Below are 27593 nucleotides of genomic sequence, written 5' to 3'. Positions count from 1 at the left end.
GAAGCACAGGAGAGCAGTAAGGTGAGGAACTGGGCTGAACCAAACCTTTCTCTAAAAGCTCGTTTACCTGCTTCATAATTTCTTCTTGTTGTGCAGCACTCACTCGGTATGCGGGTTTGTTAGGTGGAGAACTTCCTGGCACAAGATCTATACGGTGATCTTCGGGCCTTTGGGGAGGTAATTCACCTGGCAACGAGTCAGCAAAACAGTCTTTGAATGCATTAAGAAAATTCAGCCTATCATTAGACATAGCATCGACATTTTGATGATTTGGCACAAGACTATCACGCACGAAAACCAAGTACGCTGAAAGACTCTTTTTCATTGCTTTATTAATTTGGATGTGTGATACAAGTGGGATAGAATCCCCTTCTTTGCCAGCATCAATAAAATGCATGCAGCCTTTATGCATAAAAGAAATCATATTAGACTTGTAGTCTTTGCGGGGCTCAAGCCTATGGTGCCACGGCTTGCCCAACAATACATCACATCCATTCAGTGGAGCAACTAGGAAATGCTCATTATCAAGGTAGCCCTGAATATGGATATGCAACTTCCCAATCAAAGGGGTAACCTGTACCTCTTTACCAATAAATGCAGCTTCGGCTTCAATCTGAGGTTCCATGTTTTCAACCTCAATACCCAATGCAGCTGCCATTTGCATAGAGATGAAATTGTCAGTTGCACAGTCATCAAACATGAAGAGTGCGGGCTGATCCTTGATTTGCCCCCAAGCCTTGCAAACCATTCGCTCTTTTGCATCATGACCTGTATTTCCTTGCACATCAGGAACTGCATGTACATTAGCTTTGGTGTGCTTGTCCGGTGGCATGTGCTCCACAAACTCGAAACTCAGATGCATGTGACTTACCTGCATATGGCATAGACAACTCAGAAGGCAAAATTTTTCTTGAAGTAGACCTGTCACCATGAAATACATGTCTTGCATGCATGTGACTTTCATGCCCTCCATGAGCACTGGTATACATATATCTGTCAGGCTTAGTGCCTTGGGGAGAGGATACATGTCGAGAGGTGACAGTCACCTCTTCCTTTTGCATAAAAGATTTCAGCCTTTGGGATGCGGGATCTCCATGCTTCAAACGAGGTGGATTTCTGAATGTCAGCTCTCCGTCATCCCCCTCTTTGATATCACCTTTGCGAAGGAGATAGGCAAGTGCCAACTCGGTTTCTTGCCCACTTCACGAGCCATTGATTCAAAAGTTACATCAACCATAGCATCAGCCTTCCTGGCTTCAATAGCACTTTGCAGATGTGGATCTTCATGCAAGAACTTTAACTCTTGCTCTTGAGCTTGCAAAAGTTTTCTCATATGTTCCATTTCAGCCCTCATAGCATTAGGCTCTTGTTCAAGCATAACTGTCTTTCCTGGAGACAGTTGACCCTTTGATTCACTATCAAGAACCCTTTCAAGGGGCTTGTGCCTACCACGCAGGGCATCAGACCCACGAGAGGCACTAGCTGGACCCCTCGAATTTGGCACTTCCAAAGGGTTGCCTTGGCTGTCCATTGTGTTTTAAGTTTGCTAAAAGCGGGATGTCCAGTACACAGGTTCGTTTCCCCACTAGGAAGAGGGAAACAACCTGGCTCTGATACCAATGAAACCGATCCCGTCAAGTGGGAAAGACTCCGTTGGACACCACACGCTTAATAGCACAACTTTAAAACCACAAATTTGAAATGGACAACTTAATACAACTTGAAATTGAAATGAAATGAAATGGAAAGATGGACACCAGCACTGGGGCCGGAACGGGCCGACCCCCCTCTCAATATATGATATATTTATTGGGAGTATTTAATAAATACAATGCTCCATGGGTTACAAGAACCAGATAATGTCCATGTACATATGAAAACAGTACCAAACAAATAGGCTCGAATTTCGATGTAGAAGCTCGAAGCAGAACGACCACTAGTGTGGTCCAATCGCTACGGTCCTGTGCTTTCACTGGACTCCGCGGAGAGCGCCTCACTGGTGTTCCGAGACCACGCACAAACAGGCGCTCTCGTACTAACGCCTGGCTCTCCCGATCTCAGCACCTTTGGACCGAGGTTCTCCAATAAAGCTTGGACAACCCGGCACCGAACGGGTGTTGGCCGAGCGGGATGAATCCTTTATCAGATTTAAACATAAAATACTTTATTCAAATCTGAAAGTCCTAGAAGCACAACTTACTGGTGGTGGACAATGTCCTAGAAGCAAGAGGCCACTTGTTGGTGATGCACACGCAGCCTGTGAGTGATGGACACACAGCCAGTTGCTTTGGTGGGCTGCGTAGAAGGAAGGAGATGCAGTCGCCTGAGGGTAGAGGAAAGGGCAGCCTGTCAGTAGCCGCCTGTGAGAGCAGCCACAGCAGTACCTTGTGGAGGTGGCCCACGTCTGAGAGCAGTGGAGAAAGGCACCGCAGCCTGTAGGAGCAGCCGCCTGTGGAAGTAACGTGCAGCCTGCAGGAGAACTCACGCAGAGGAAAGGGCAGCGCCTCTTGCTGGTGTTCAGTCGCCTGTGGGAGCAGAGACAGCACGCTGTAGTTAGGAACAGCCGCCTCTGTGCTGCTGTAGTGACCTGACTACAGTGTACAGCCCATGGTTATGACCTGAAGAGGAGATGGCCTAGCAGCCGGCTGTAGCAGAGCAGAAACGTAGGTGGCAGCCGTCCGCAACGTTGGAGGAAATGGCCCCTCTTGAGAGCATGCGCCTGTTGCAAGCGTGGGAGAGGCTAGTGAGGCGCACAACCGCCTGGGAGAACATGCGATGGAGTAATCTGAAGAAAGCGTGGAAAATGAACGCCCAGCTCTCCTTCACGAAGGGTGATGGCTTTTTTTTTAATAAAATGAAAGTGGAGTTAACTTTGTGATACCCACGTTTGCATGTGGGTGGGGAGTTTGGGTAGGTGCCCATGCCCACCCCCACACTCACTTAAGTGGGGCTCCCAAGGGGGTGCCCACATTTAAGTGAATGTGAACGCCTAACCTTATAAATTAAAAGGTTAGAATAAAATATTAAAAACTACATGTGCAACATGCTTACCACCTGTTCACATGCACTAAAACTCGTCAGAATACAGAGCAGACTTCATGACTCACTGGCAGGCGTCCCCGCTCACACGTTAAGCAGGCAAACACACAAAATTCATGGAACAAGTACAAAATATCTGTCGGCACAAAACTGGCACGACATAAGAACATAAAAACCTGGTCTTCCTATGGAGAGACAGACCCATAGGTAAGACAATTCCAGGCACGAGTCTCCCTATGGTGTGACAGTCCCATAGGCAAAACACGGCACGAATACTGGCTCTTCCATGGCGTGACAGTCCCATGGGTCGAACACAGTCCAGGTCATACACGAGTGGCACTGGTCTGGCTCCCGTCCATACGACACCAACCTGCTAACACACGGGTGGCACCAGTCTGGCTCCCGTCCATGTCAGCAAAAATACTGGCCTCTTCACATGAGACACCGTCCTGGCCTCAAGTGAACGAGACGCAAAAACTGGAGATGGACCAAATGGTCGGCCAATTGGTGACAGTAATCTTGTTCTTCTACTTGTTGTAGTCTCATTAAAGTGCTGCAATCACTCGATCTTGAGGTAATGGGAAGCAACCGGTCTTGATTTAATGCTCCAGTTCTTGTTTTGATCTAGACCTCATATCTCTACCTGTTTGTTGGCTTTGGAATCCCCCCACTCTGGTACACTAGTCCCGAATACTCAGTTGGATAACTTGTCCTTTATCACTGCTAGCTGTGTAAATGCTTTTGAGATTTGATGTTGAGCTTCACAGGTTAAGGTTTTATTGGGTTTTAGGCTTATCTATTGTGCTTTTATACTTCATCGATGGCACATTCGAAGATCGGTGCAAAAGGAAGATTTTGTTCGAGGCTACTCTTGGAGATTGTTTGTACGGCTTGACATCTGCTACCTCATGATTTGGTTTAGGACTAATCGTGGTTTTCAGTTGTGTTTAGGGAAGAAGAAGCTCACCACCCCCCTTTGAAGATGCAGGATTATTGTCGAACACCACATCTCGGCTCACAACAACTTTGCAGGCTTGCTGCTTATAAAGGTGATATGTTTTGGACACAGAACTATATCCAAGAAAAGTCATGCGCTAGGACTTCGAGTCCAACTTAAGAGTGATGCTCCTTGGGCACATGATACACCGAACAACCAAATACTTGCAAATGAACAATAGAGGGCTTCTCACCATGGAGAGCCTCATATCGAGTTCTATTTGGAAGAACAGCTGTAGGAGACTTGTTCTAAATATAGACAGCAGCAGAAGCCACCCCAGCCTTGAAATGTCCAGGTAAATAGGAGGGCTCAAGCATAGCATGGGACATCTCCATGATAGTCTGATTCTTCCTCTCTGCAACTCCATTTTGTGATGGAGAGTATGCTGTGGTTAGCTGTCTCCGAATTCCTTGATTCTTGTGTGTTTGCAATACTGCTAAATCTCTTGGGATGTATACTCACCCCCTCTGTTAGTCCTGAGAACCTTGATTGCTGTTCCAGCCCTAGATGATCTGTTTTGTCGACTGCCTTTTCAGGATTAGCTCTGGGATGAGCATGTCCATGTGCATGCGCATGACATCACCTTTTGCTAAACTTGATGACGATGTGACAGGTTTTTGCGCCCTATGCAGTTAGGATATGGACAAAACCAAAGGAGGAGAAGGTAGATTGAATAATGATAGGGACAAGTGGATGCAAAAGTAACGGTGGTTGGTCCTTGTAACTCGCGGCGGGTGCCCAGGGGACTAGTGCCTTTGACACACTTGTTGATACCATCAATGCATATTAAGACATTTAAACATGGCCACAACCTTAACACATATCCATCATCACTTTGCATAAAACATAAAACCTGGACAAAACATACACAAATGCTGAAAATGGAGCTTGCACATGTGACACCGCATAGAGGCCGGAATGGGCCGACCCCCCCCCTTGGAGTATTTTATTACCCAAGGAGAATAATATCATGTACAAGAATTGAGGGCCTTACTCTCCCCACGGGAGATGCCGGATTATCCATATACAAAGGCCATAACACAGCCCAACACGAGGCAACCAAGCCGGAACATAGGCTATAGAAATGCCGAGCCAATAATATATTCCATATACCTCCGTGTGGGTATTGATTCTTTCCCAAAAACCATGGGTCCTCATGCAATAGAGTTGGTACATCAAGTACAACTCTCCATTCAGCTAGTACATCAAGTACAACTCTCCATTCAGCTAGTACATCAAGTACAATGGCTGGTACAACAGATACAATGGTTGGTACAGCCGGTACATTGGTTGGTACAGCAGGTACAAATGTTGGTACTGTAGGTACAATGGTTGGTACAGCCGGTACAGTGGTTGGTACAGCAAGTATAGCAAGTACAAGGATTGGTACAAACAAGTATAGTGGCTAGAAATCATAATAAAATGATTAAATACCTTTGCCTTCAGTATTTCTTCGCGATGGAAGCCTCCAAAACAGTCCCCAACAGTCGGTATTCTTCATGGGCAGCCTTCAAGAAAGAGAGCAAGAGAGTAGCCATCATTAGGGCAGCCTGTAACGGTGGTAGAGGCTAGTGTGCAGCAAGAGAGCCTTCATTAATGAAGAGAGAGGACTCTAATTTATAGATTTGGGGTTCCCATGAGTGAAAATGGAAAGAGAAGGCTATGAGGGCAAGTGGAGAGCCACACAAAAGATGAAGTGACAGTGTGAGGCCACTTGTTTCACTTTGATCCACTTTCTAACAAGTGTCAGGCGACTTGTCTCACTTTGGTTCACTTTCTTACCACATGTCACAATCTAAGGGTACTTCCATAAACTTTATCTCTAAAAATATCCCAACTGGTAGACATTCTGTCATAGGCACTTTGCCAACTCTTGGTATGTGCTCAATTCCAGATGTAATGACGCGAACAGAATTTCCATCGGAGTCGGGCCAAAAATAGTGTAACATGTGGAAACTTTGGGGGAGATCGGTAACTTCAATGCTCAGAAATCAGCACTCTTTTCGCGACGGAATTTGTCACCAATTGGCCAACCATTTGGTCCATCTCCAGTTTTTGCGTCTCGTTCACTTGAGGCCAGGCCGGTGTCTCATGTGAAGAGGCCAGTATTTTGCTGACATGGACGGGAGCCAGACTGGTGCCACCCGTGTGTTAGCAGGATGGTGTCGTATGGACGGGAGCCAGACCAGTGCCACCCGTGTATGACCTGGACTGTGTTCGACCCATGGGACTGTCACGCCATGGAAGAGCCAATATTCGTGCCGTGTTTTGCCTATGGGACTGTCACACCATAGGGAAACTCGTGCCTGGAACTGTGTCTTACCTATGGGACTGTCACTCCATAGGAAGACCAGGTTTTTATGTTCTTATGTCGTGCCAGTTTTGTGCCGACAGATATTTTGTACTTGTTCCATGAACGGGAGATATGTCCATGTTACTATTTGCACATGCACACATATTTTGCATGTTTGAAACTGTTTTCGCATGACATGTATTTGTGTGTTTGCTTGCTTGACGTGTTACTTACTGAGCGGGGACGCCTGTCAGTGAGTCGTGAAGTCTGCTCTGTATTCTGACGAGTTTTGGTGCATGTGAACAGGTGGTAAGTATGTCGCACTTGTTGTTTTATGTTTTATATTCTAACCCTTTAATTTATAAGGTTAGGTGTTCACATTTATTTAAAAGTGGGCACCCCCTTTGGGCACCCACTTAGGGGCCAAGGTGGGGAGCCCCACTTTTAAGTGAGTGTGGGGGTGGGCATGGTCACATACCCCCACTAGTTCCCCCACATGCATGCGTGGGTATCACCAAAGTAAAACTCCACTTTAATTTTATTGAACTCCCTCCTTCAAGCGTGAAAAAACCATCGCTTCTATCTGGCGTTGAATTCATCAACCGGCGATCACCTTCGCTGGCGGCTCTTTCGTCTACAGCACCTGGCGGCTGCTTCACCACCCATACAAGCGTCTGCCTCTACTCTCCCCAGGCGGCTGGCTGCAACTGCACTGCAGGCGGCTATTCTCCCCAGGCGGCTGGCTGCAACTACAGGCGGCTGCTCTTCTCCCTGCGCTACAGGCAATTCAGGCTGCAGTCAACCGCTTCTTGCTCTTACAGGTTGTACTACAGCAGGCGACTTCTCCTGGACCAGCAGGCAGCGTGGTATTTCTGTAGACGCCTGTGTGCTTTCCTGCGCATCTCTTCCAGCAGGTTACCTCTCTCCACTGCAGGCACCTACACTACCCCTTTGCAGTCAGAGCATTCATCTGCAGCCAGGCCACTCTATACTGGTTGTTTTTCCACGCTTCTTGAGGCTGAGCCACCTTCTCCTATACAACGGGTGGCTGTGTTCCTGCAGCAAGATTTTACTTCTCCCAAGGCAATTTTTCTATTGCTTATTTGCACGAGGTTGTACTTCTTTTCCTTTGGCGGCTACAAGAAGACTTCACATCTCTTGGGTGGTTTGATCTTCTGCACAAACACCACAAGTATTGGTTTTCTATCAACCATCTACAAGTAAGTGAATTTCAGATTCCAGTAAAGTATTTTATGTTTAAATCTGTTAAAGGATTCATCCCTCTACGGCCACACCCGTTCGGTGCCGGGTTGTCCAAGCTTTACTGGAGAACCTCGGTCCAAAGGTGCTGAGATCGGGAGAGCCAGGCGTTAGTACGAGAGCGCCTGTCTGTGCGTGGTCTCGGAACACCAGTGAGGCGCTCTCCGCGGAGTCCAGTGAAAGCACAGGACCGCAGAGATTGGACCACACTAGTGGTCGTACTGCTTCGAGCTTCTATATCAAGTTTCGACCTCGAGCCTACTTGTTTGGTACTGTTTTCATATGTACATGGACATTATCTGGTTCTTGGAACCCATGGAGCATTGTATTCATTAAATACTCCCAATAAATATATCATATATTGAGGGGGGGGTCGGCCCGTTCCGGCCCCAGTGCTGGTGTCCATCTTTCCATTTCATTTCATTTAAATTTCAAGTTGTTTTAAGTTGTCCATTTCATATTTGTGGTTTTAAGGTTGTGCTATTAAGCGTGTGGGTGTCCAACGGAGTCTTTCCCACTTGACGGGATCGGTTTCAGAATTAACACACAAAAACTGAATGAAGATGTGTAGAAAATAGAGAGAGAGAGAGGGAGAGATGGAGAGGACACAATATTGGGTCCCAAATACCCTCTGTAGGGCCCCCACCACGGATGGTGTATTTGCTTTATTAGAATGATGTAAATCTGAAAAGAAAATACAGAAATCTTGACCTTTCTTGGCTGAGAAATCTCTGCCCTTGACCTGCAGTTCTCCACTCCTGTGCTTTAGCAACTTCTTGGTTGTCCTAGCCCTGATTTGCTTGAGCACTTGGTGAATGATGAGATAACACGATGGGATTGTGGCTCTCCTATTTATACTTCTCATAAACAGCAGTCGGCCAGCTCTTATCGAGGCGGCCAGTTCACTTTTTTGCCCACAACTGTAAATCAGCATTAAATGTTGGAAAAATCACATAAAAAGCTGCACATCATTTCATGGTTGGCTGGGCATCATGCGCATGATTCTAGATGGAGTGGGCACTGAATCTAGACTGCCTTGGGGACTGGGTAGTCTGTATGGGCTGCCCCAAACTTGCCCTACAGCCCTATAAAAGCTTCATGTACTCTCGGCTGCCCCTGGCATGCCCCTGGGGCTGTCCTACAGCCCCTCCATGGCTGGTGGGTTCAGCCAGGGCCTTCCTCGCCCTCATGGTGGTGGTTTCACACTATTCCCATGCCCACACTAAGACTTTGGGTAGCCCTATGGGCTGGCCTCTATTCCTAAAAGCAAACCCTAACTATCTACACAATGATCTGGCATCCGGTACCAACACAGAATCATTGTCATCATTCCAGAGGGAGACTCACAACATGGACTGGCATTGTTTCATGTGCAGGACAATGCACACCTGACCTCGGACAATTGGGATGGATCCCTGGCTGACTCGTCCCGGACTGGGCTCACATGGGATGGTAAAGCACCTTCTGTACAGATATGTCTACGTGGCATCCAAGTGCAGGATGCACGTGACAAATAGCAACTCTCCTAAATTTTAGGAGTGTGGTCCTCTGTATTCTAGGATAATCCCCCATTCCCAAAGCTTGTTCTTTCCAAATATTTAGACATCCTCGAGTCCCCCAGACCCCTTTCATACTGGGAAATGACCAGGCTGGTGTCTGTCTCTAAATGACATGCAGCGAGAAAATACACAATCCACTGGTACCTTTGCAATGCACGGGGGGATTAAGTATATAGTGTTCTTAGACGATGGTGTTAGGCTTCATCTTGACAGTATAGGAGCTTTAGTGGCATGTATAGAGGCGAATCCCAAGATATTTGTTTTGACATTCCATCAGGAAACTTGGTAAGCTATTGTATGTTTGAATACCACATGGTACTTGGTGATCTCAATATCCTTGCTCGCCTTGCTATTGGCAGGCGTTCTTTTTTTTATGTGGGGTGGATGCATGCAGATGAATTTCGAAAGGACCTGTATGGTATGGTGACTGGATTCCAGTATGGGGGCTACTTGGGTGATGTAATACTTTTTGCGGTGGTAGGAGCCAAAAAAAGAACAATCAATTGTCCCCCAATGGCGATCTTTCTCCATCCAAATATCACCTTATCGCAGTGCTGGAACTATTTGGGAGGAAGCAAACGTTTGTCTTAGATACACAACACACAGGTGGTTTTGGTGGATTAACTGAGCTTCGTTGGATTCGCCTGTTGATTATCATGGAGCGTGGTTCAGCCCTTTCAGAGGTCGACAATGCAGTTGTGATCCCGCTTCAGTTTCTTAATTTGCAGATCGATCTTGGAGAAAGACTCGAGTTTTCTTGGAGGGTATTGGTGGTGTTGATGTTGTGAGATTGTGAAGAGGGACAGAGGAAAGCGTGTTCAAGGTTGGTTATGTTTTTTTGTGTTTGCCTGGATTATCCAGGTCATGCCTAATAGCTTTTGTTGATCCAGAGCTGGACTATCCATGTGGTGACAGTCTTGGGTTCTTAGTTATATGTTTTGTGTTTGGTGAGTTGGTGATGTTGGTGTACAAAGATGCGTGGTACCTTGTGATGCTTGGCTATCCTATGTGAGGCTACTAGTCTGAGCCTTTGGATACAGGTATAGGCTTCTCTATTGTAGTGGCGTTTGCGGTGTTGTTTTGCTGGGTTGTGAGCGTGGTTAGCCTTGTAGGCTGCTATCTCAGATTGGTGTTCAAGAGGTGTGACAACGGATGGTGTTATAGAGGTCATCACTCAGAGCCATCACATGTTTTGGTGTCTGAGGACCAGAGAGTTCTTTTATAGGACTTTGATCAACAGGTTGGAGACCACTTGAAGATCAGCTCAAGATCAGTGGGCGGGAGCAGGATATGAGTTGTTCAAAGGAGAGAGGGGTGAAGATGTGGACCAATTCCTAAGGAGAATCGAATTGGCAGCACTTAGCAACAACAAGGGTGAAGATGCTTACAAGTTAAGAATGATGGGATTGCTTTTGGAAGGAGCAACCAGAGAGTGGTTTGATGATGTGGCTACTGAGGAGGAAAGAGAAAATTGGGAACGATTGAGGGGGGCTTTGAGAAGGAGATATGGAAAAGTTGACAACCCAGAAGATCTTTGGAGAGAACTAAGTGGGTTGTATCAAGGGGAGAAAGAAGAGATTACAACTTTTGTGAGTGTAGATTTGAAGTAGTTTGGAGAAGAATTTTGGGGGTTTTGGAAGAGAATCAGGTGCTACTAGACTTCCTAAAGAAAAACAAATTCATAGGATCGTTGCATGGGAGCATTAAAGAAAAAGTGGAGCTTAAGGATCTCGATACCTATGCAGAGGTAGTGACGATGGCCACAGAGCAATGGAGGAAGAAGGTTAGAAAACAAGAGTTAGCAAGAAAGGAAAGGGAAGCAAACATGCATGCTAGGCATGACCATGCGTCATGTGGGCATGTGGTGAAGCCTTCCGTGTGGAGGCTCCAAGGGTTGTAGAGCTAAATAGAGGGCAGGATGGTCTTCATCAAGAAGTCAAGAGGTTGATAGAGAAGATCAGAAACTTGAATCTTGCCATGCGGGTTGTTCAAAACCAAGTAAGAAGGCCACAAGGAGAGAGACAACACAGAAAATAGAATGGAGCATGTCCAGTGTTACAATTGTGGAGAGAGGGGTCACATAGTGCCTCAATGTCCTCAACCAAGAAGGGAGCTTGGAGGTATATATCCTATTATTCAAAGATCCTGTTCAAGATAATGGCATAAGGAGACAATGGCACAAGCTTGCGAGTGTTAGGAGAGTTAGATTTAAAATATCTGAGACTGATGTAGTTCAATTGAGCAAGGTTTCTGATATATATTACCTATTGTGGATGTTTGGGTTCATGGCAAGAAGGTGCACAAGGTTTACATTGATGGAGGAGCCCAGGTGTGTCATAACTGAGGAGGCTATGTATGATCTTTGATTGGAGGTGACGGGGAAGTCTATTTTCAGTGTGAAGATGGCCAATAGTTCAAAGGTGAAGTGTCTTGGTGTGGTTAAAGATATGGAGTTGAATGATCTTGGGCAAAAAGTAGTGATTGATGTGCATGTGATGCAAGCAAGGGTTGGGGCATATTCCATTATTTTGGGAAGACCGTGGCTGTTTGCTATGAAGTCAAGACAGGACTGGTACATGGGTTGTATTGACTTGTTTGTTGACAAGCCTAAAGAGAAGAGGATAAGGTATGAGTTGAAGACAAGCAAGATTTTGGAACTCGGAGAGAAGTTGGAAATGGATACAAGGGTAGACTCAACCTCTTTTGACAGCTATGATGCTTATTCTATACGATCCTCAGATGAAGCATGTGTGGGGTGCATATAGGTGAGGTTAAAGAGGTTGGTATGGCTGGTCATATGGCTGAACAAGATCCTGTTCAAGATATGGAGTCCAATGTACCGAAGGCTAAGCTGATGGAGATGCTTACTAATAACTTGACTAGTGAGGAAAAAGAGTATTATGGGGCTTTATTTGACAGGTATCGAAAGCTATTTGCCAAAGATTACAATCAAATGAGGGGAACTTCAAGTGTGGTTCATAAGGTGCAAAACCAGTGGCTCAGAAATTGAGGAGACTAGGTACTATTCAGAAACAAGTTTTGGAGGTTGATGCAGAATGGGTTTCCCCTGTAGTCATCGTACCTAAGAAGGGTAATAAATGGAGGGTTTGTGTGGATTACAAACCTCTTAATGCAGCCAAGAAAAGGCATCACTATCCGCTCCCATTCTAGGATGAGATACTAGACCAGGTTGCAGGGCATGAGAGGTATTCAGTGTGTGATGGATTTAGTGGCTATTTTTAGATTAGAATAGCCCCAGAAGACCAGAAAAAGACCAATTTTATCACTCCTTGGGGGGGTGTTTTGCTATAGGGTTATGCCCTTTTGGGCTTCTTAATGCATATGCCAGTTTTCAAAGTTAGGTGGATAGAGTTCTTGGAGTTGAAGACACATCCATTGACATGTCCTTGTGTGGAAGAAATCACCTTTGTTGGTGAAGTAAGGAAAGACTCTTTGGCAAACTCTCCTGATGGTTCATAGTTGCCAGAGGTTTCAAAAAACACGTTTTAAAAATGTTTCATACAAACTGGGAAGTTTCATAAGGGGGTGTGCATAGGTCAGAAAAATGCTAGATTTGGCTTTTATATACTTGGCACAATCTCTGGAATGTAAAATATACACAACAAACATATCTTTACCCTTTAAAACATGTGAAAATAACAAGGTTTGAGAGCTACCAGCTGGGCCTAGCCTGCACAGAGTTCAACCTTGGCAACTGCCAAGTCAGGTGATAGAAGATAAATTCATCAACCATGAAAAGTAGCCAAACGTAAAGAGAAAGTGTTGAAGAAAACTCCAAGAAATTTCAAAAAATAACACTTGAAAAAAATGTTTGAAACGTTTCAAAGTTTCTTACAACTTACAAGTAAGTTAGTAACCTAAGGTATGAAACATGCTTTTTGGCAACCATGCAATGGTTGTGAAGAATCCTCTGAATGTGCTTGTAGTTGTGGGACGACACTCCCCCACTAGAATTGGGCTTACACTTTGCAACCTATTCGAGGCTTGGGTGAGCAGAATCCTCGCCCTTCGGCTTCTGGTCAGACTTAGAACTCTCCCATGCTGTGACCACCCTATCAAGATGGGTTACCATGGCCACCATACTGGAAAGAACTTCCATAAGTTTCTCTGAATCCATGATGAAGAGCCAGAACCAGTGGTAAGACAGAGACTGTGAGGGCTGCATCCCTTCACACTGAGGAAGGCCAGCTGGGATAGGTGGGTGGACTTTTCCTCAAACAAGATGAATTTTCCTAAACACGGGTGACGAAAAGAAAAAAATTTAGCAAGTCCCTAGGCTCTGATACCAACTGTGTAAAACACTTGTGCCTATGTGCTAGAGTTTGAGAATAGAGAGAGAAGAGATAGCAACGGAATAAAACATACAGCACGCAGAAGAGTCCTACACTACTGATCTGTATTCTGTAAAAGAAGAAGTATTACAACTGAAATTCAAGTGCAAGGGTGGTTGAGAATGAAGACGTCAATTCACAGAGCTTGCTCTGCTAAATATCTTGGTCAGCCCGAATTGCAGAGAAACGCTCTGTAGGCTTCAATCGCTGAGAGAATGCAGATGATTTTGGCCAAATTCCCATGCACGTATATATGGCACCAGTAGGTGCTGGTTGGCCTGCTCCAGAGGACAACCGACAACCCATGACCAGGGCCACTGGTGGCTGACTGTCTGCCACATGGCAATGTGCCTGCTAGAAGCCTGCCCGACTGCTGCACAGACATCCGACCCCGGTGAAGGTGTAGCATAGGTGAGGTGTGTCATAATTGTTAAGTTTGGGAAATAACATTGATATATGTAACAGACTAAACAAAATTTATGACATGTGTGCCTTTGTTAGGTTTTGCAAATAACATGTGCTGATTAGAAGGCTGTTTAGAAACGAATGCCTGTACTTTATTATTGTTTTTGATCACATAGTCTGTGTGGTCAAGCGTTTGTTGTTCTTGTTGGAAGCGGATGTCCTTACTGCTTCAGAGAGTTTGTTGTGGCAGGTTATCTTTCCAGCTCTTGACAGTCGGGTAAAGAATATAGCTCAGACGTACTCACTAGAACACAAGGAGGAAAGTGACTTGTTTGATCAAATGCTAGTGTTACTTAACTCCGCACTAAAAGAAAGATTCAATGCACCAATAAAACTGCGGCGAGATCTAATATGCTGTACAGAAGCTATCCAGACTACTCTTTGTAAGCATATGTCCAAAGAAGAAGAGCAGGTAATTTTTCAGTTAAACTAGTCTCGGTGTCATTGTAAGAATCTGTTTTAATTAATAGGGGATGGGGGGAAGGTAGGCTACTGGCAAAATATTCCCAAAAAGAATAGATTTTGCACTTCTTGCCAAATACTTGGCCATGTTGATGATGAGTGTGGCATTGTGTTATGCTTGTAAAAAGACGTAGAAGTAATGATGAACATTCTTGATTGTTTGAAATCTCAGGGTTTAGCATAGTAGTTAGTTTTGCCCATTTTTAGCCACTTTCTTGGACATGTTGCTGAGTGCTGTCTCACCATACGAGCAAATTGTACGGCTATGTCATCAGGAAGGCTACCTCCTAATGGTGATGGCATCCTCACGTCACCTGTCCTGCCAGTGCTTGTTGCTTGGCTCAGGTTTAAGAAATATCTCCATTGGCTGTCTTCGTCCTGGGCTTTTGGTGTGTGCTTTACCTTCTTGGCTTTGCAAAATGAATTCTTGTACTTAAAAGAACCTGACTGCTTTTGCACCCTCCTTGCTAGTCGAAAAACTAGCTTGTGGGTTAGGGTTCAGCAGACGAATCAGCCCATGTTATAGTGTAAGGTACTTAGTGCCCATAGCATTAACATCATCATGAAGGAGCTCTTCTTTTTCCTCAGGTCCTCTCCCTTGGCTATTTCGCCTAAAAGGATTGTAGCCATCAGTACTGTAAGCACCATCACAAAGCATTTGTTCCTTGCAAGTACATGTCCCACTCTTGACCTTCAAGTGTCAGAAACTTGGAAACGTCAACGCAAGAAGAGGACATCAGATCATCGTTGATGTTCTACCGTGCAGGAAGTTTGTTAACTTCCGAAAATCTATCTTTTTAGTTTTATGTATTGGGCTCTTTGCCCGGGTAGTCCCCAAAATCTGAGTTGGATTTTGTAACGCCTTGTTTCTATAAAAGGTTCCTCTCCATCATTCCCTTTTTTCCCCTGCTCTAGGCAAGGGGGGTTGTTTTGGTATGCCGATGTTAGTGGTCTTTGTCCCCCGGGCATGACTTGACTTGTGAGTCCTTTGCACTAGGCCGTACTTTATGAACCTCTAAGCCACGCTTTTAGCCTCTGAGCCATGTTTATGAGCCACTGAGCTAGTTGCGGGGTCCATGTTTGGTCTTTGCTTGTGTTGGAGTACGGGACAATTGAAGGTGTAACTATTTGGCCCTCCTAGCTCTATTTCACAATGATGAAACCCATGCCTGGACATTAGACAGGTGGAAGAAGATATGGGGACAGGGTCCATAAGGTTTGATTAAGAAAAAGCACCATTCTGCTAGCAATCATTTCTTGTCTGTACAGTTAGGGCCATTGTTGTGGGTGTGCCCACCCAGAGCTTTTCTCCTTTTTCCCATTTTTTCCATGTTTTTTCCCTATTTTTACTGGTCATGGGGGGTTGACTGTATTGGCCGACTGAGCTCTTGTACTACCCGACTTTTCATGTGCTGTCGACTTGTCGGCTGATTTAGGGCTGGCCGACTGGTACCATAGGGTTGGCCGACTGGTACCATAGGGTGGTATAAACACCACCCTTGCCCCCACCTCTTGATTTTGTACCGGATCTTCAGCTTCTCTCTCTCTCTACACTTCTGCTCGGACATTAGACAGGTGGAAGAAGATATTGGGATAGGGTCCATAAGGTTTGATTAAGAAAAAACACCATTCTGTTAGCAATCATCTCCTGTCTGTACAATTAGGACCATTGTTGTGGGTGTGCCCGTCCAGAGCTTTTCTCCTTTTCCCCATTTTTTCCATGTTTTTTTCCTATTTTTATTGGTCGTCGGGGGCTGACTGTACTGGACGACTGAGCTCTTGTACTATCCGACTTTTCATGTGCTGGCCGATTGGATTTTACCCGTCGTGGACATGTGAGGCAGCTTGTTGGCTGATTTAGGGCTGGCCGACTGGTACCATAGGGTGATATAAATACCCACCTCCTGATTTTGTACCGGATCTTGTGTATATAGCAAAGTTTATACAGCTTCTCTCTCTCTACACTTCTGCGTTTTGTTCTCTACATCACTTGTCTTATTTTTCCGTTGTGCTGGTATCAGAGCCCAAGGTGGCTTGAAGCTTGGAGATAGTGGGAGCTTGAGGGTTTACTAATTTTTGGTGCTGATTGGAGATTTCTTGTGCTGTTCGGGACTTGGAGATCGGGTAGAAGGCGGCCATCACCCTTGGACCACCACCTTGCATATTATTTGTAGTCTCTTCTTCATTTTTTTCCCATGCACCCTGCCTTCACAAGACCTTGTGAACCCTTGAGATGGCAGATTTGCTTGAGATGGCTGAGAAGCATGTGAAGATCCCTTCTCTCCTCACGTTCCCAATGGATTGACAGTTGGACGGGACTAACTATAGCATCTAGAAGGTAATGATGGAGTCTGTCTTGGAGTCTTATGACTAGGCTGATTTCATTGTGGTTGGTTGGAGTTGGAGGACGGGAAGCTTTTACTCTCTACTCGGAAAGAACGGGAGGCTCGGGCATAGTTGTGGGATCGTGTCAATGCTTGTGTGCGTTCTTTCATCTTCCTTAATTGCACACCAGAGGTGATTAATCATATCAAACATATGACGTTGGCTAGAGGGATTTGGCAGCATTTGGCTTCTCTGTATAATAGGGTATCACCCATGAAGCGGGTTTCCTTGGAAGTGCAAATGCGGGTGATGAATCTTGCAAAGTCTTCAAAGATGTGGGAGCACATCGACAAGTTGCATTCTCTTCAGCAGGAGGTTCTTCAGGTTGGGAAGGAGATATCTTCAGAGGACATGGCTATCACTTTGCTGTCTCATCTGACCTCTGAGTACTCAGCTTTTTACTCCTCTTTGATCACTAGTGGTAGGCTCAACACCATCACATGGGAGGAGCTTGTGCCTATGGTCTTGGACCAGGAAGAGCGTTTTACGAACCCTCTACAGGACAGAGGTTCTGAGGCCTTGAGTGGCCAGTGGTCGAAAGGCCGCGGTAAGAGCAAAGGGAAGTCTTCACAGGAGAAGTCTTATGAGCAGGAGCTCGACTTGGATCGTGATGCCTTGAAGGCAGAGAGGACCTTTACCAATTGTGGCGAGAAAGGCCACTATTGGAGGAAATGTCCTAAGCGGAGCACCGAGAAGGATGCAGATTCCTCAGCAGTGACCGTGAAGACTCCAGCTTTTGTGCACTTGGAGATTATGGACACAAATGCTTCATCTTCTTTAAGCAAGGAGGCAGTTGGACTTACGGCTAGGGACACTCGAGATTGGATTCTAGATAGTGGTGCTTCTAGGCACATGACTCTTTCCCGAAAGCTATTACAGGATCTTAGAAGGCACACAGGTCACATCCTGATTGGTGATAAGTCCACTATCCCTATTCATAGTGAGGGTAGGTTAGAGATCGTTCTTGATAGTAGAGGGGGGGAGCATTTCTCCTAGGTTCTTTTTGTCCCATCCCTTGGTTTTCATCTGTTGTCAGTGCATGAGGTTTGCAAGACTGGTGTACGGGTGGAGTTTGATGGGCATTTTGTTGCTCTCCGGGACAAAGTAACATGCCAGCTTGTATGGGAAGGCGGGGTGGAGAATGGAATCTCTCTTATAGGATCTCAGCTAGGTGATTTGTGGCAGTTACGTCATGACCACTTGAATGTGGATACGATGCGGCGGCAAGCTTTTCGGGACCAGATGGTGGATGGCTTGCCAGATGTTGGCAGCAGTATGCAGGAACATTCCAGTTATTGCATTTGTTCGTCAGAGGAACCTTTATAGGTGAACTGTGTTTTTGATGTCTTGTATCATTTGGGACAAAGAGCCCCTTGCAATTGAGGAAGCTCTTTCCCAGGGGACTTCTAGGAAAGCCATGCAAGTGGCAGATGGTGACTTGTGGGAGGAGGTGTCTGTTGAGCAGCCTCCAGGCTTTGAGGTTCCGGGTTCAGAGGGGGTGGTTTACAGGTTTCGAAAGGCCTTGTATGGTCTTCAGCAGGTTCCAGGACCAGGCATACCAAAGTTAGAGTTGATGATCCTTGTGAGCAGGCTGATGCCTCCTTGTCTTGAAAGCGATTTGGTTCATTGATTTGGTTACTGAACACCAGATTGGACCTGAGCTTTCAGGTGGGGCTGTTGAGCTCATTCAGGCAGATGTCTTTGAAGACTCATTGGGACGCAGGATTGCGGACCTTGCAGTATCTGCAGGGTACGAAGGATCTTGGACTCTTCTATGACACCAGAGGGGGAAGGACGGATGGAGTCAGACTCCAAGGTTAAGGTGACTTAGATTGGGGAGGAGATCCAGATACGAGGAGATCTACATGAGGCTAGAGATTTACCCTTGGCTCCGGAGCTATTTCATGGAGCAGCAAGAGGTAGCTAACTATTGCCTTGTCGTCTACAGAGGCAGAGTACCGGGGTGCTTGTGGTGTTGCTTGCAAGGTTGTGTGGCTGCGGATGTTGCTTGGCGAGATTGGGTTTCCATTGGCGGAACCCATGGTCATCCAGAGTGACTTTGTTCGTGAGAAGTTTTTTGTTGCTGATGACATCTTGCTTGTTTCTTATTCGATGGAGGACGATGCGGCGGACCTCTTCATGAAGTCTCTACCTCAGGCTGTGCTCGGGCAGCACTCCAGCCATAGTTGTCAGGTACAAAAAGTTCTTCAATATCCTCACTAGATAAGGACACCTCAGAGCTTCCACCAAATCCCCATCGCTAAGAACGTTGCCCTCATCATCATATTCGGCCTCCCTAATATCACCATGAACTGCCGAAGAAGACTCCGCAATGGAAGCTGCGGGAGTAGAGCTCTGACTCGTGGAGCCATGTCTGACATAGGTAGCAACTGGGCGATTAGAGCCTCGGGAGCCAAAGTAAGAATAGGCCGAACCTGTACTGCACCTCTAGCTCGACGGCCACGACGAGTGCGAGAGACTCGTCTATTAATCTCCTCTAGCTCTTTGTGGAGCTCTGCATATATGACCTCCTCCTGTGCGTTACGCTCCTTGTGGACATTTTTAAGAGTGTCCATCGTCAACTTGAATTCGTCGACGTTTATCTACAAGTTTTATAATTGATTAGGGGCTAAATAATAAAACATTGAAAGTTATGTAAGTCTAACATGTTACATAACAATATACCTGTCTAGCTTGACTCATATCGTGCATTGCACGCACCATGTGCAAGTTATATTGTGGCAATAGACCAGCCGCTCTAACTGTCGCGTGCTCAATCGATTGCGTAACTTCGTGTGTATAAGTGAGTAGGAACTCCAGTTTCTCTCACATGCACCCGAAGAGCAATCCTAATCCACAAAAAAAATAAACAATGTTTAGGATTCTAGTATCTACACATAATTTAGTAACTTGGTTCCAAGTGGTTAATGCTTACCTGCGCTAGAATCCTCAAACAAAGCCACTCTTTATAGGTGAGGTTGTTGGTAAGCAAATGACTCCCACCAAAAGAGAGGCTTCACCATAGAATCCCTCCTCCAACATTCCGCATTGGCAAATGCGGGTCTCCTCTGATCATTATAGTTGATGAGCTCCTGTAAGAACTGAAATTGCCCATTCTCATCATCGGGTAATGCTTTTGGTAAGAAAGCATCCCTAGCTGAAAGTAACTCTTGATCAATGAAAAGTGAGAGTGCTTTGTAGGCAGGATGCAACAAAGCAGCAAGGCCATGGATAGGTCTCTTCATCCACTTCCATCTCTTCTCCATGAGTGCCAAGATAGCATCGCGTCGTGGAGCTCGAATCCATATGGACAAGATGAAGAGCCCTGTAAGAGGCCTCCTGTGGAAGTGAATCCCGATGTTGCTTGCCTTGAAGACAAGCTGAGCAGATGCCAGACATCCGAGGTAGTCGAGGCAAGCCTTCCACCATTTGGTTGGAGACAAGAAGCTCCAGTGAAGAGAAGGGAAGATGCCCATAATGGGCATGCCAAAGAGTAGAATCCTCCTCTAAGAGAAGAGCTCGATGAGATGCTAGAAGTTGGAACAGATGAGAGTGATCAAGATTGGTTTCCTCCTGAAAACTGGTGATCTTGTAAAGACCACTCTCTTGTATGCCACGTGTGATAATCCTGCGATAATTTTTGTGAATGATCTCCAAAACCTGATCATCGAAGTATAAGCCTTAGCCTTTCTGGGCTATCTTAGAGATAGAGAGTAAGTTTTTGGATAACTTTGGAACATAAAGGACATTCTTCAAGTATTGGGGCCTCCCTGAGGGAGTAACTAGAGGAATGTTACTCATAATCGATGTAACATTAGGTTGATTGTTAGTAAGTCAGACTTGCATAGAGACAGAGTCAGAGTCCTCCAAGATATCCTTGTTGTGAGTCATGTGAGAAGTGGCCCAAGAATCCACAATCCAGTCCTCAAGAGAGGTAGTAGTCGGAAGTCCACGCCTAAGTGGATGAGGTGCACTCTTCGACTAGAACAAAGGCCACATCTTTGTCTTTGGGTTTGGATTCTTTGTCGTCTGAGTCCTTCTGGTTTGACTTTTTCTCCTTGTCTCACTTCTTCTTGAAGCAATCGGGCCGAAGATGACCAGCCTTGCCAAAGTAGTGGCATTTTGTCTTTGTAGATTTGCCCTTTTCTTTTCCAAAGTCATCATTGGGAATTCGGACACCCAAGATGGCTTGTTGTTGACGGATCTTCTTGAGCTCTTGCACTTTGGCCATGACAAGAAATCTTCAACTCGTTGAGTTGGGCTTTGAGATGAAGTTTGGGGCTGTAGGTGTTCCTCTGAAAATGGGCTGCAACAAGTGCATCCCATAGTTCCTGAGAGGTTTGGGCAGCTTTATCCAAGCCGTAAAATTCCGAGAGAGATGGCTGGTTCAAGTTGTTGTAGATGACTGTGTGAGCCCAAAAACCCATGCTGGTCCAGGAATTCATAGTCTGTGGTGAGTTAGTTATGGGGTCCGGCTTTGGAGTAGAAGTGTCGACAAACGGCCAAAGATCAAGACCCACCATAAGGTTCAAGATGGCATCCTTCTATTGGGGATAATTGGATCCATTAAATTTAGAGTCTTTCTGTAAGCCCAACGGGGCGTGCCGTGACAGACTCAACCACATGTCCAAGAGCTAAAGATATAAAGAGAGAGAGGGGAGAGAGAAAAGGGAATGGGGATCTTGCACAGTACACCACACTGAGCGGGAATAGGCCTTGCCCCCTTTTAGGAATTTTTTCAAGAACAATCCACGGGCATGTTGGCCAGGATCAATACAACAATGAATACAAAAGCAAACAAATATGCCGATGTAGAATCCCAAGTCGAAGTAGGTGTCTAGGCATGAGATCTCTGATGCCGAGCACACTACGAGGATGACCCACAAGAATCTCTCACCGGGCTAGTACTAGATCCAATACCCTAGATCCAACCCAAGTCCAGATCCAAATTTAGATTCATCTATGTCCAAGTTCCATGTCCAACTCCATATTCAAGTTCTATGTCCAAGTTCCATGTCCAAACTCAATATTCAAGTTCTATGTCCAAGTTCCATGTTCATGTCCAAGGTCCTATCTAAGTCCCGGGAATCCCTAACTTGTACTCTCCAGATGTACAAGGGTCGTGTGAAGACGTTGAAGAGTATGATATCTAGTAGTAAACTTGATGCCCAAACTGGAGTAAAAAGCAAACCACAAAGAGAAACTTCACGTAGGAGTATATTCCAGATCAGTCCACAGTTGGCGGCGCAGAAGAAGACAACAGTTTCCAGGCGGAGATGGAGCAGGTGGTGCTGACTGCTGTTCTTCAAGTAGCGTGCAGGAGCTGTTTAGTGGTTGCGGTTCAGGTGGCTGAGTCAATCAAGGGACAGCGCTGGCAGCAGTATTAGCAGCAGTGCTTGACGGTGAAGCCAGCACAGTGTGGCTGCAGGCAGCGCTGCTTGTACAGGTGGTGAAGAGGTGGTAGGTGATGCCGCGACGGGTGTAGCAGCCAGGTAGCACTGAGGGGTAGGGCTCAGAAGGCAGGCGGGAGCAGCATACTGGCGCGCAGCAGTAGGTGGTGGCGTAGATGGCACAGAGGGCAGGCGGTGCTGACTGTAGTATAGTAAGGTCAGGCGGCTCAAAGGCGGCAGGCGTACAAGGAGGTGGCAACACACTGCAACTGGAGGTGTTCGATGAAGAAGATGACGTCGAGTCCCATCTTTCAACAATGATGACCACCCTTAATGATGTTGAAGAACGTCACTCTCCCTTCAATGATGAGGTTGATGATGGGCTCCATGATGATGACTCCAAGTGCTAAAAGAGAAGTTCCCTCCTTCAATGATGATCATGAGAAGGAAGAGGTTCAAGCCTTTTTATACTTGTAAGAGACCCTGCTTTTTACCAAAAAGTCATCATGCTTTTGCTTTGCCTTTTTATGCTTTGCTTTTTCTTTTTGCCTTTGCTTTGCTCTTTTTACTTTTATTAATAAAATATTACTCAACTTTTGGTGCTTTGCTTTTCTGGCTTTAAGGCCTTGCTTTTTGAGAAAGCGCCTTTGAGCTTTTTGGTCCGGCTCAGTGGTGCCCTTGACTCGCGATCAACCTTGTTTGACTTTTTGCTTTTTCTTGCTTTTTGACCAAGAATGGTGCTTGGTACATCAAGTACATCCATATGTTTCAAGGTACTAGTCCCATCTAGTGAGCTTGTGCATCTGGTCTTTCCTCATATACGTGGTGTCATCTGCTCATCTGGCAACGTCTCAATGCCTTTTCTTTGACCGATGTTCTTGTTCTTGATGGTACATCTTCATGGCCTGTCACATGTGTTAGATAAAATAAATGCATACTCACCTTTTGCAAAAACTAGACCCAAGCTAGTCAACAAACAAGTATGTATCATTCGCGTCTACTGGGTATTCCAGGTATTGGCCAGGTAGTCTAGAGCCCAGTGGACTATCATGTGCCATAAATCCAAGCATTGTCCACACATCAAAAATAGCACACAAAGTCAAAGAAATTCAAACATACATCAGTATGCAATGCACGAGTAATGATCCTCCTATTCATGGATTGTCATGTAGCCATCTGGCCACTAGGACCGCTCAGACTATCCTCAAGGCCACTCTGGTCAACATGACTATCCGAGAGTTCATCAATCCAATACAGTCATCTGGGCCATCTGGTCGCAATGACCACCCAACTGCGAAATCCAATACAATTATCTGGGCCATCTGGTCGCAATGACCGCCCGACTGGAAAATCCAATATATTTGGCATCATTGGTGTCCACTGGGTCATCTGGCATTGTTGCCTTACAAATCTTGCTCCTTGGGCTATCGGGCATCGTTGCCACCCAAAATAGACCATGCCCAAGTAATTATACAATCAGAATAATGGTCAGTTCCAATCCAATATATATATATATACAATGAAGAGGGCTAGAGGCACAATCCCTCCCTCTTGAATCTGTCTTGATCGCAAGACACCATTGCCTCATAAGCTCGTTGTATATCTCGATAGTCCTTCAAGTACTTCTGTGGTATCCGTTTCACATCCAATAGCGAATAATTCTCAAATTCCAAGAGGAACTTTCTGACCACTGTCTTTCCCCTTTTTTTTTTTTTCATAGAATGAAACTCAATCTGTTCTGGCTCCTCCACCCTTAGCGGATCCTTTAATTTAGACTCCTCTGAGGGTAGCCCTCTAGATGGTTTCCATAAATTGTCATGGAAGGCATTATATATCCTCCAATGGTCTGAAAGGTCCAATGATACACATGGTTGATCTTCTTGGTATCCTGAAAAGGTCCATATACCAACATTCCTTGACTTTGGCAATCCAAAGATAAAATCCATAGCAATACTCTTCCATAGAACATTCAATGGGTGCAATAATCCTGCTAGCTTTTGTTGGTCAAAATTGTCCTTCTCACAAACCACCATTCTCGAACATATAACTCAATGTTCTTTCCTATACAAGGCCAATAAAAGTAGCTCTCCAAAGCTTGAAGTGTAGTCAAGGTATTTGTATGCCCCATGTAGGAAGGAGCATGGCACTCTTCCATTTCTTGGCCTCAATTCCTTGTGTCACACATAACTTGGGTTTGCATCATAAGAAAACCCTACTTGATGACATAAAAAGTCACCAAATCTCTATTTTGCAATCTGTTCCAAAACATCTTTGAAATTCTCTTTGGTAGCATAGGGATCCTTCATCAAAGGGAAATCCATATGGTAACTCATAGAAACCTCATGGCTCAAGGGTCTCTAAGATAATGCAACCTTGTTGTCTTTGACATTCATAGGCCACAACATGGCCTGCTTGGTTCAAGACTGCCCAATGCAATTTCCTGAGGCATCACACTCTGCCATAAAAGGCTTTCATAAATTTGGAATAATCAACACTGGTCCTTTGCTATGATAAAACTTTAATGCTTGAAAAGATTCTTTTTCAGCTTGGCCCACCAAAATCCCACGGCTTTCTTTGTCAAATCATGTAGTGGACTTGCTACCATGGCAAACCACTTGATGAACTTCCTGTAGCAAGAGCATAAGTCAAGGAAACTTTGAACCGCATGCACACTAGTCAACTTTGGCCATTCCATAATAGCCTTGACCTCGTCTCGATCCATCCTGGCCCCTTCCTTGGACACTATTATGCCCAAGTAGCGAATTTCTTCCAAAAAGAACTCCCTCTTCTTGCCGTTCACATATAACATGTGCTTACACAGTTCCTGAAATACCATATCCAAATGCTTTTGATGCTCTTTCTCATTCTTTGAATGCACAATAATGTTATCAAAGAAAGTAACTTCTATGTTCTCGAAATATTCTTTCCATCATTTGGTTGAAAGTAGGTGGGGCATGGGTAAGACCAAAAGGCATCACCAAATACTCATAGAGCTCAAAAGTAGTCCTGAATGCGGTCTTGTGAATGTCCTCTGGAACAATCCTAGCTTGATGGTAACCACTCCTCAAGTCAATCCTGCTAAAAATAGTGGCTCCATCCAATCTATCGAGGATATCGTCAATCCTAGGAAGAATAGGAAACCTGTTCTTCAGAGTGATCTTGCTAAGAGCCTTGTAATCAATACACACACGCCAAGAACCATCCTTTTTCTGAACCAATAAGACTGGGGAGCAGAAAGATAATGAGCTAGGTCTAATCAGACCCTTTTCCAATAGCTCGGTCATTTGCTTCATAATCTCCTCTTGTTGAGCTTCTTGGCATGATGTCAATCTGATGATCTTCCAATCTCTCTGGTTTCTTACTTTGGCTTATTTGGACAATTTGCAGCCAAGTGTCCCTTCTTTTCCTTACCTGTTCGCGGCATCTGAGATAGCAGGCCTATGAGTAGCCTCCATGTCCACTCCATGAGAAATAGACCAAGTAGCTCTAGATTCTTCTGAGATAAGCTTTAGCAGCTTCAACTCCCTTGGCTTTGGTGGTTCGATCCCTAATGAAATCTTCAAGCATTTAAGTCCTCCTTTGATCTTGTTCCCTCTTGGTTCTCCAAGAAAGGACGACTTCGTCTCTGAGAAATCGCCTGAATTGCTGAAAGTCATGATACTCTTCTGATGACCCTAGTTTTCATCCTGAAGTCGTAAATCTGCCTCTTAGTTATTCCCTTCATGAGGCCCTTGGTCTCCCTCTGCTCTTGACATGGCTTTGTCACCCCAAGAAAGTTTCTTCAAGAGAAATGTTGCTCTGATACCATTCTAAGCCCAGTGGCGCATGCCGTGACACACTCAACCACGTGTCCAAGAGAGAAAGATATAAAGAGAGAGGGGAGAGAGAGAAGGGAATGGGGATCTTGCACACACTTTGCGGGGATTAGGCCCCGGTCCCTTTCAGGAATTTATTCAGGAATAATCCACGGGCACTCTGGCTAGGATCAATACAACAATGAATACAAAAGCAAACAAATATGGCGATGCAGAATCCCAAGTCGCAGTCGGTGTCGAGGCACGAGATCTCTGATGCCGAGCACACTAGGAGGATGACCCACAAGAATCTCTCATCGGGCTAGTACTAGATCCAATACCGTGGATCCAACCCAAGTCCAAATCCAAATCTAGATCCAAGTCCAAAATCCAAGCTCCATGTCTAAGCTCTATGTTCCATGTCTAGGCTCTGTGTTCCCAAGTCCCAGTCCCAGTCCCAGTCCCAGTCCCAGTCCCAGTCCCAGTCCCAGTCCCAGTCCCAGTCCAAATCCAAGTCCAGATCCAAATCTAGATCCAAGTCCAAAATCCAAGCTCCATGTCTAAGCTCTTTGTTCCATGTCTAGGCTCTATATCCAAGTTCCATGTCCAAACTCCATATTCAAGTTCTATGTCCAAGTTCCATGTTCATGTCCAAGCTTCTATCGAAGTCTAGAGAATCCCTATCTTGTACTCCAGATGTACAAGGGTTGCGTGAAGACGTTGAAGAGTATGATATCTAGTAGGAAACTTGATGCCAAAACTGGAGTAAAATGCAAACCACAAAGAGAAACTTCACATAGGAGTATATTCCATATCAGTCCACAGCATAGTAACATAAAAACCCGTTTTGCCCTCTCGAAACGGCACGAAACGTTTCTGGCACGAAACGAAACTTGCCCATCGAAACGGTGTTTCGCCCAAATGTAAAGTGTAGTCAAAAAACGGGCGGAAGTTTTTTTTTTTTTTTTGCAAATGCGATTTTTGCCGTCATTTCTGTCCTTGTTTGCTGCCCATTTGCCACTTTACGCATCCAACGCTTCTTCTCGGCCACAACTTGTTGCTCTGCCTCTTCTCCTCATCCACTCCTCCTTTTCGCTCCTTCAATTCTTCTCCTCCACGCCTCCTTTTCCTCTTCCCTTTTCCTCTTTCTCTCGTCTCCTCCACGGTCCACCCCTCCTCTTCCCCCCACCTCTTTCCTCCTCCTCTTTCTCTCCTTTTCTTGTCTTCCAACTTTCTCTCCTTTTCTTCCCACCTCCCTCTTCCCTTCCAACTTGTTTCTTTCCTCCTCTCTTTCTCTCCTTTTCTCGCCCAAATTTTGAAAATACCAAAAAACCTACTCCCGAAATCATGAATTTCATACCCACTAGTCCCAAAAAATGCATCTTCATCTTTCTGTTGGCTATGTTATAAATTTGGTATGTGTATATAAGAAGTGTCATTTCGAAACCTTTGCGTTTCGTCCAAAACAGATGAAACGAAACGAAACGACGAAACGATGAAACGGACGAAACGTTTCATGTTACTATGGTCCAAAGTTGGTGGCGCAGAAGAAGACAACAGTTTCCACGTGGAGATGCAACAGGTGGCGGTGACTGCT

At 45.4% G+C, this 27593-nt stretch overlaps 1 protein-coding gene across 2 annotated transcripts in view; it reads left to right on the top strand.

Moving 5' to 3' along the window:
- LOC147618222 (zinc finger protein BRUTUS-like) overlaps nt 1-27593 on the top strand; it is a 110482-nt gene that overhangs the window by 59320 nt on the left and 23569 nt on the right. For both annotated transcript variants that reach the window (XR_015262080.1, XM_086774672.1), the window contains exon 2: nt 14156-14377. Coding sequence is in view for 1 of the 2 variants with exons in the window: in XM_086774672.1 (XP_086630798.1) it covers nt 14156-14377 (222 nt within the window). In the remaining variant the exon portion in view is untranslated. The remainder of the gene's footprint in view (nt 1-14155; nt 14378-27593) is intronic.

Source organism: Cibotium barometz, chromosome 35, assembly GCF_041138505.1.
Source record: "Cibotium barometz isolate CiBa-2024 chromosome 35, ASM4113850v1, whole genome shotgun sequence".
NCBI classification, from domain to species: Eukaryota; Viridiplantae; Streptophyta; class Polypodiopsida; order Cyatheales; family Cibotiaceae; genus Cibotium; species Cibotium barometz.
Note: the sequence above shows the minus strand (reverse complement) of the source record. Positions and strands in the feature narration are given on the sequence as shown.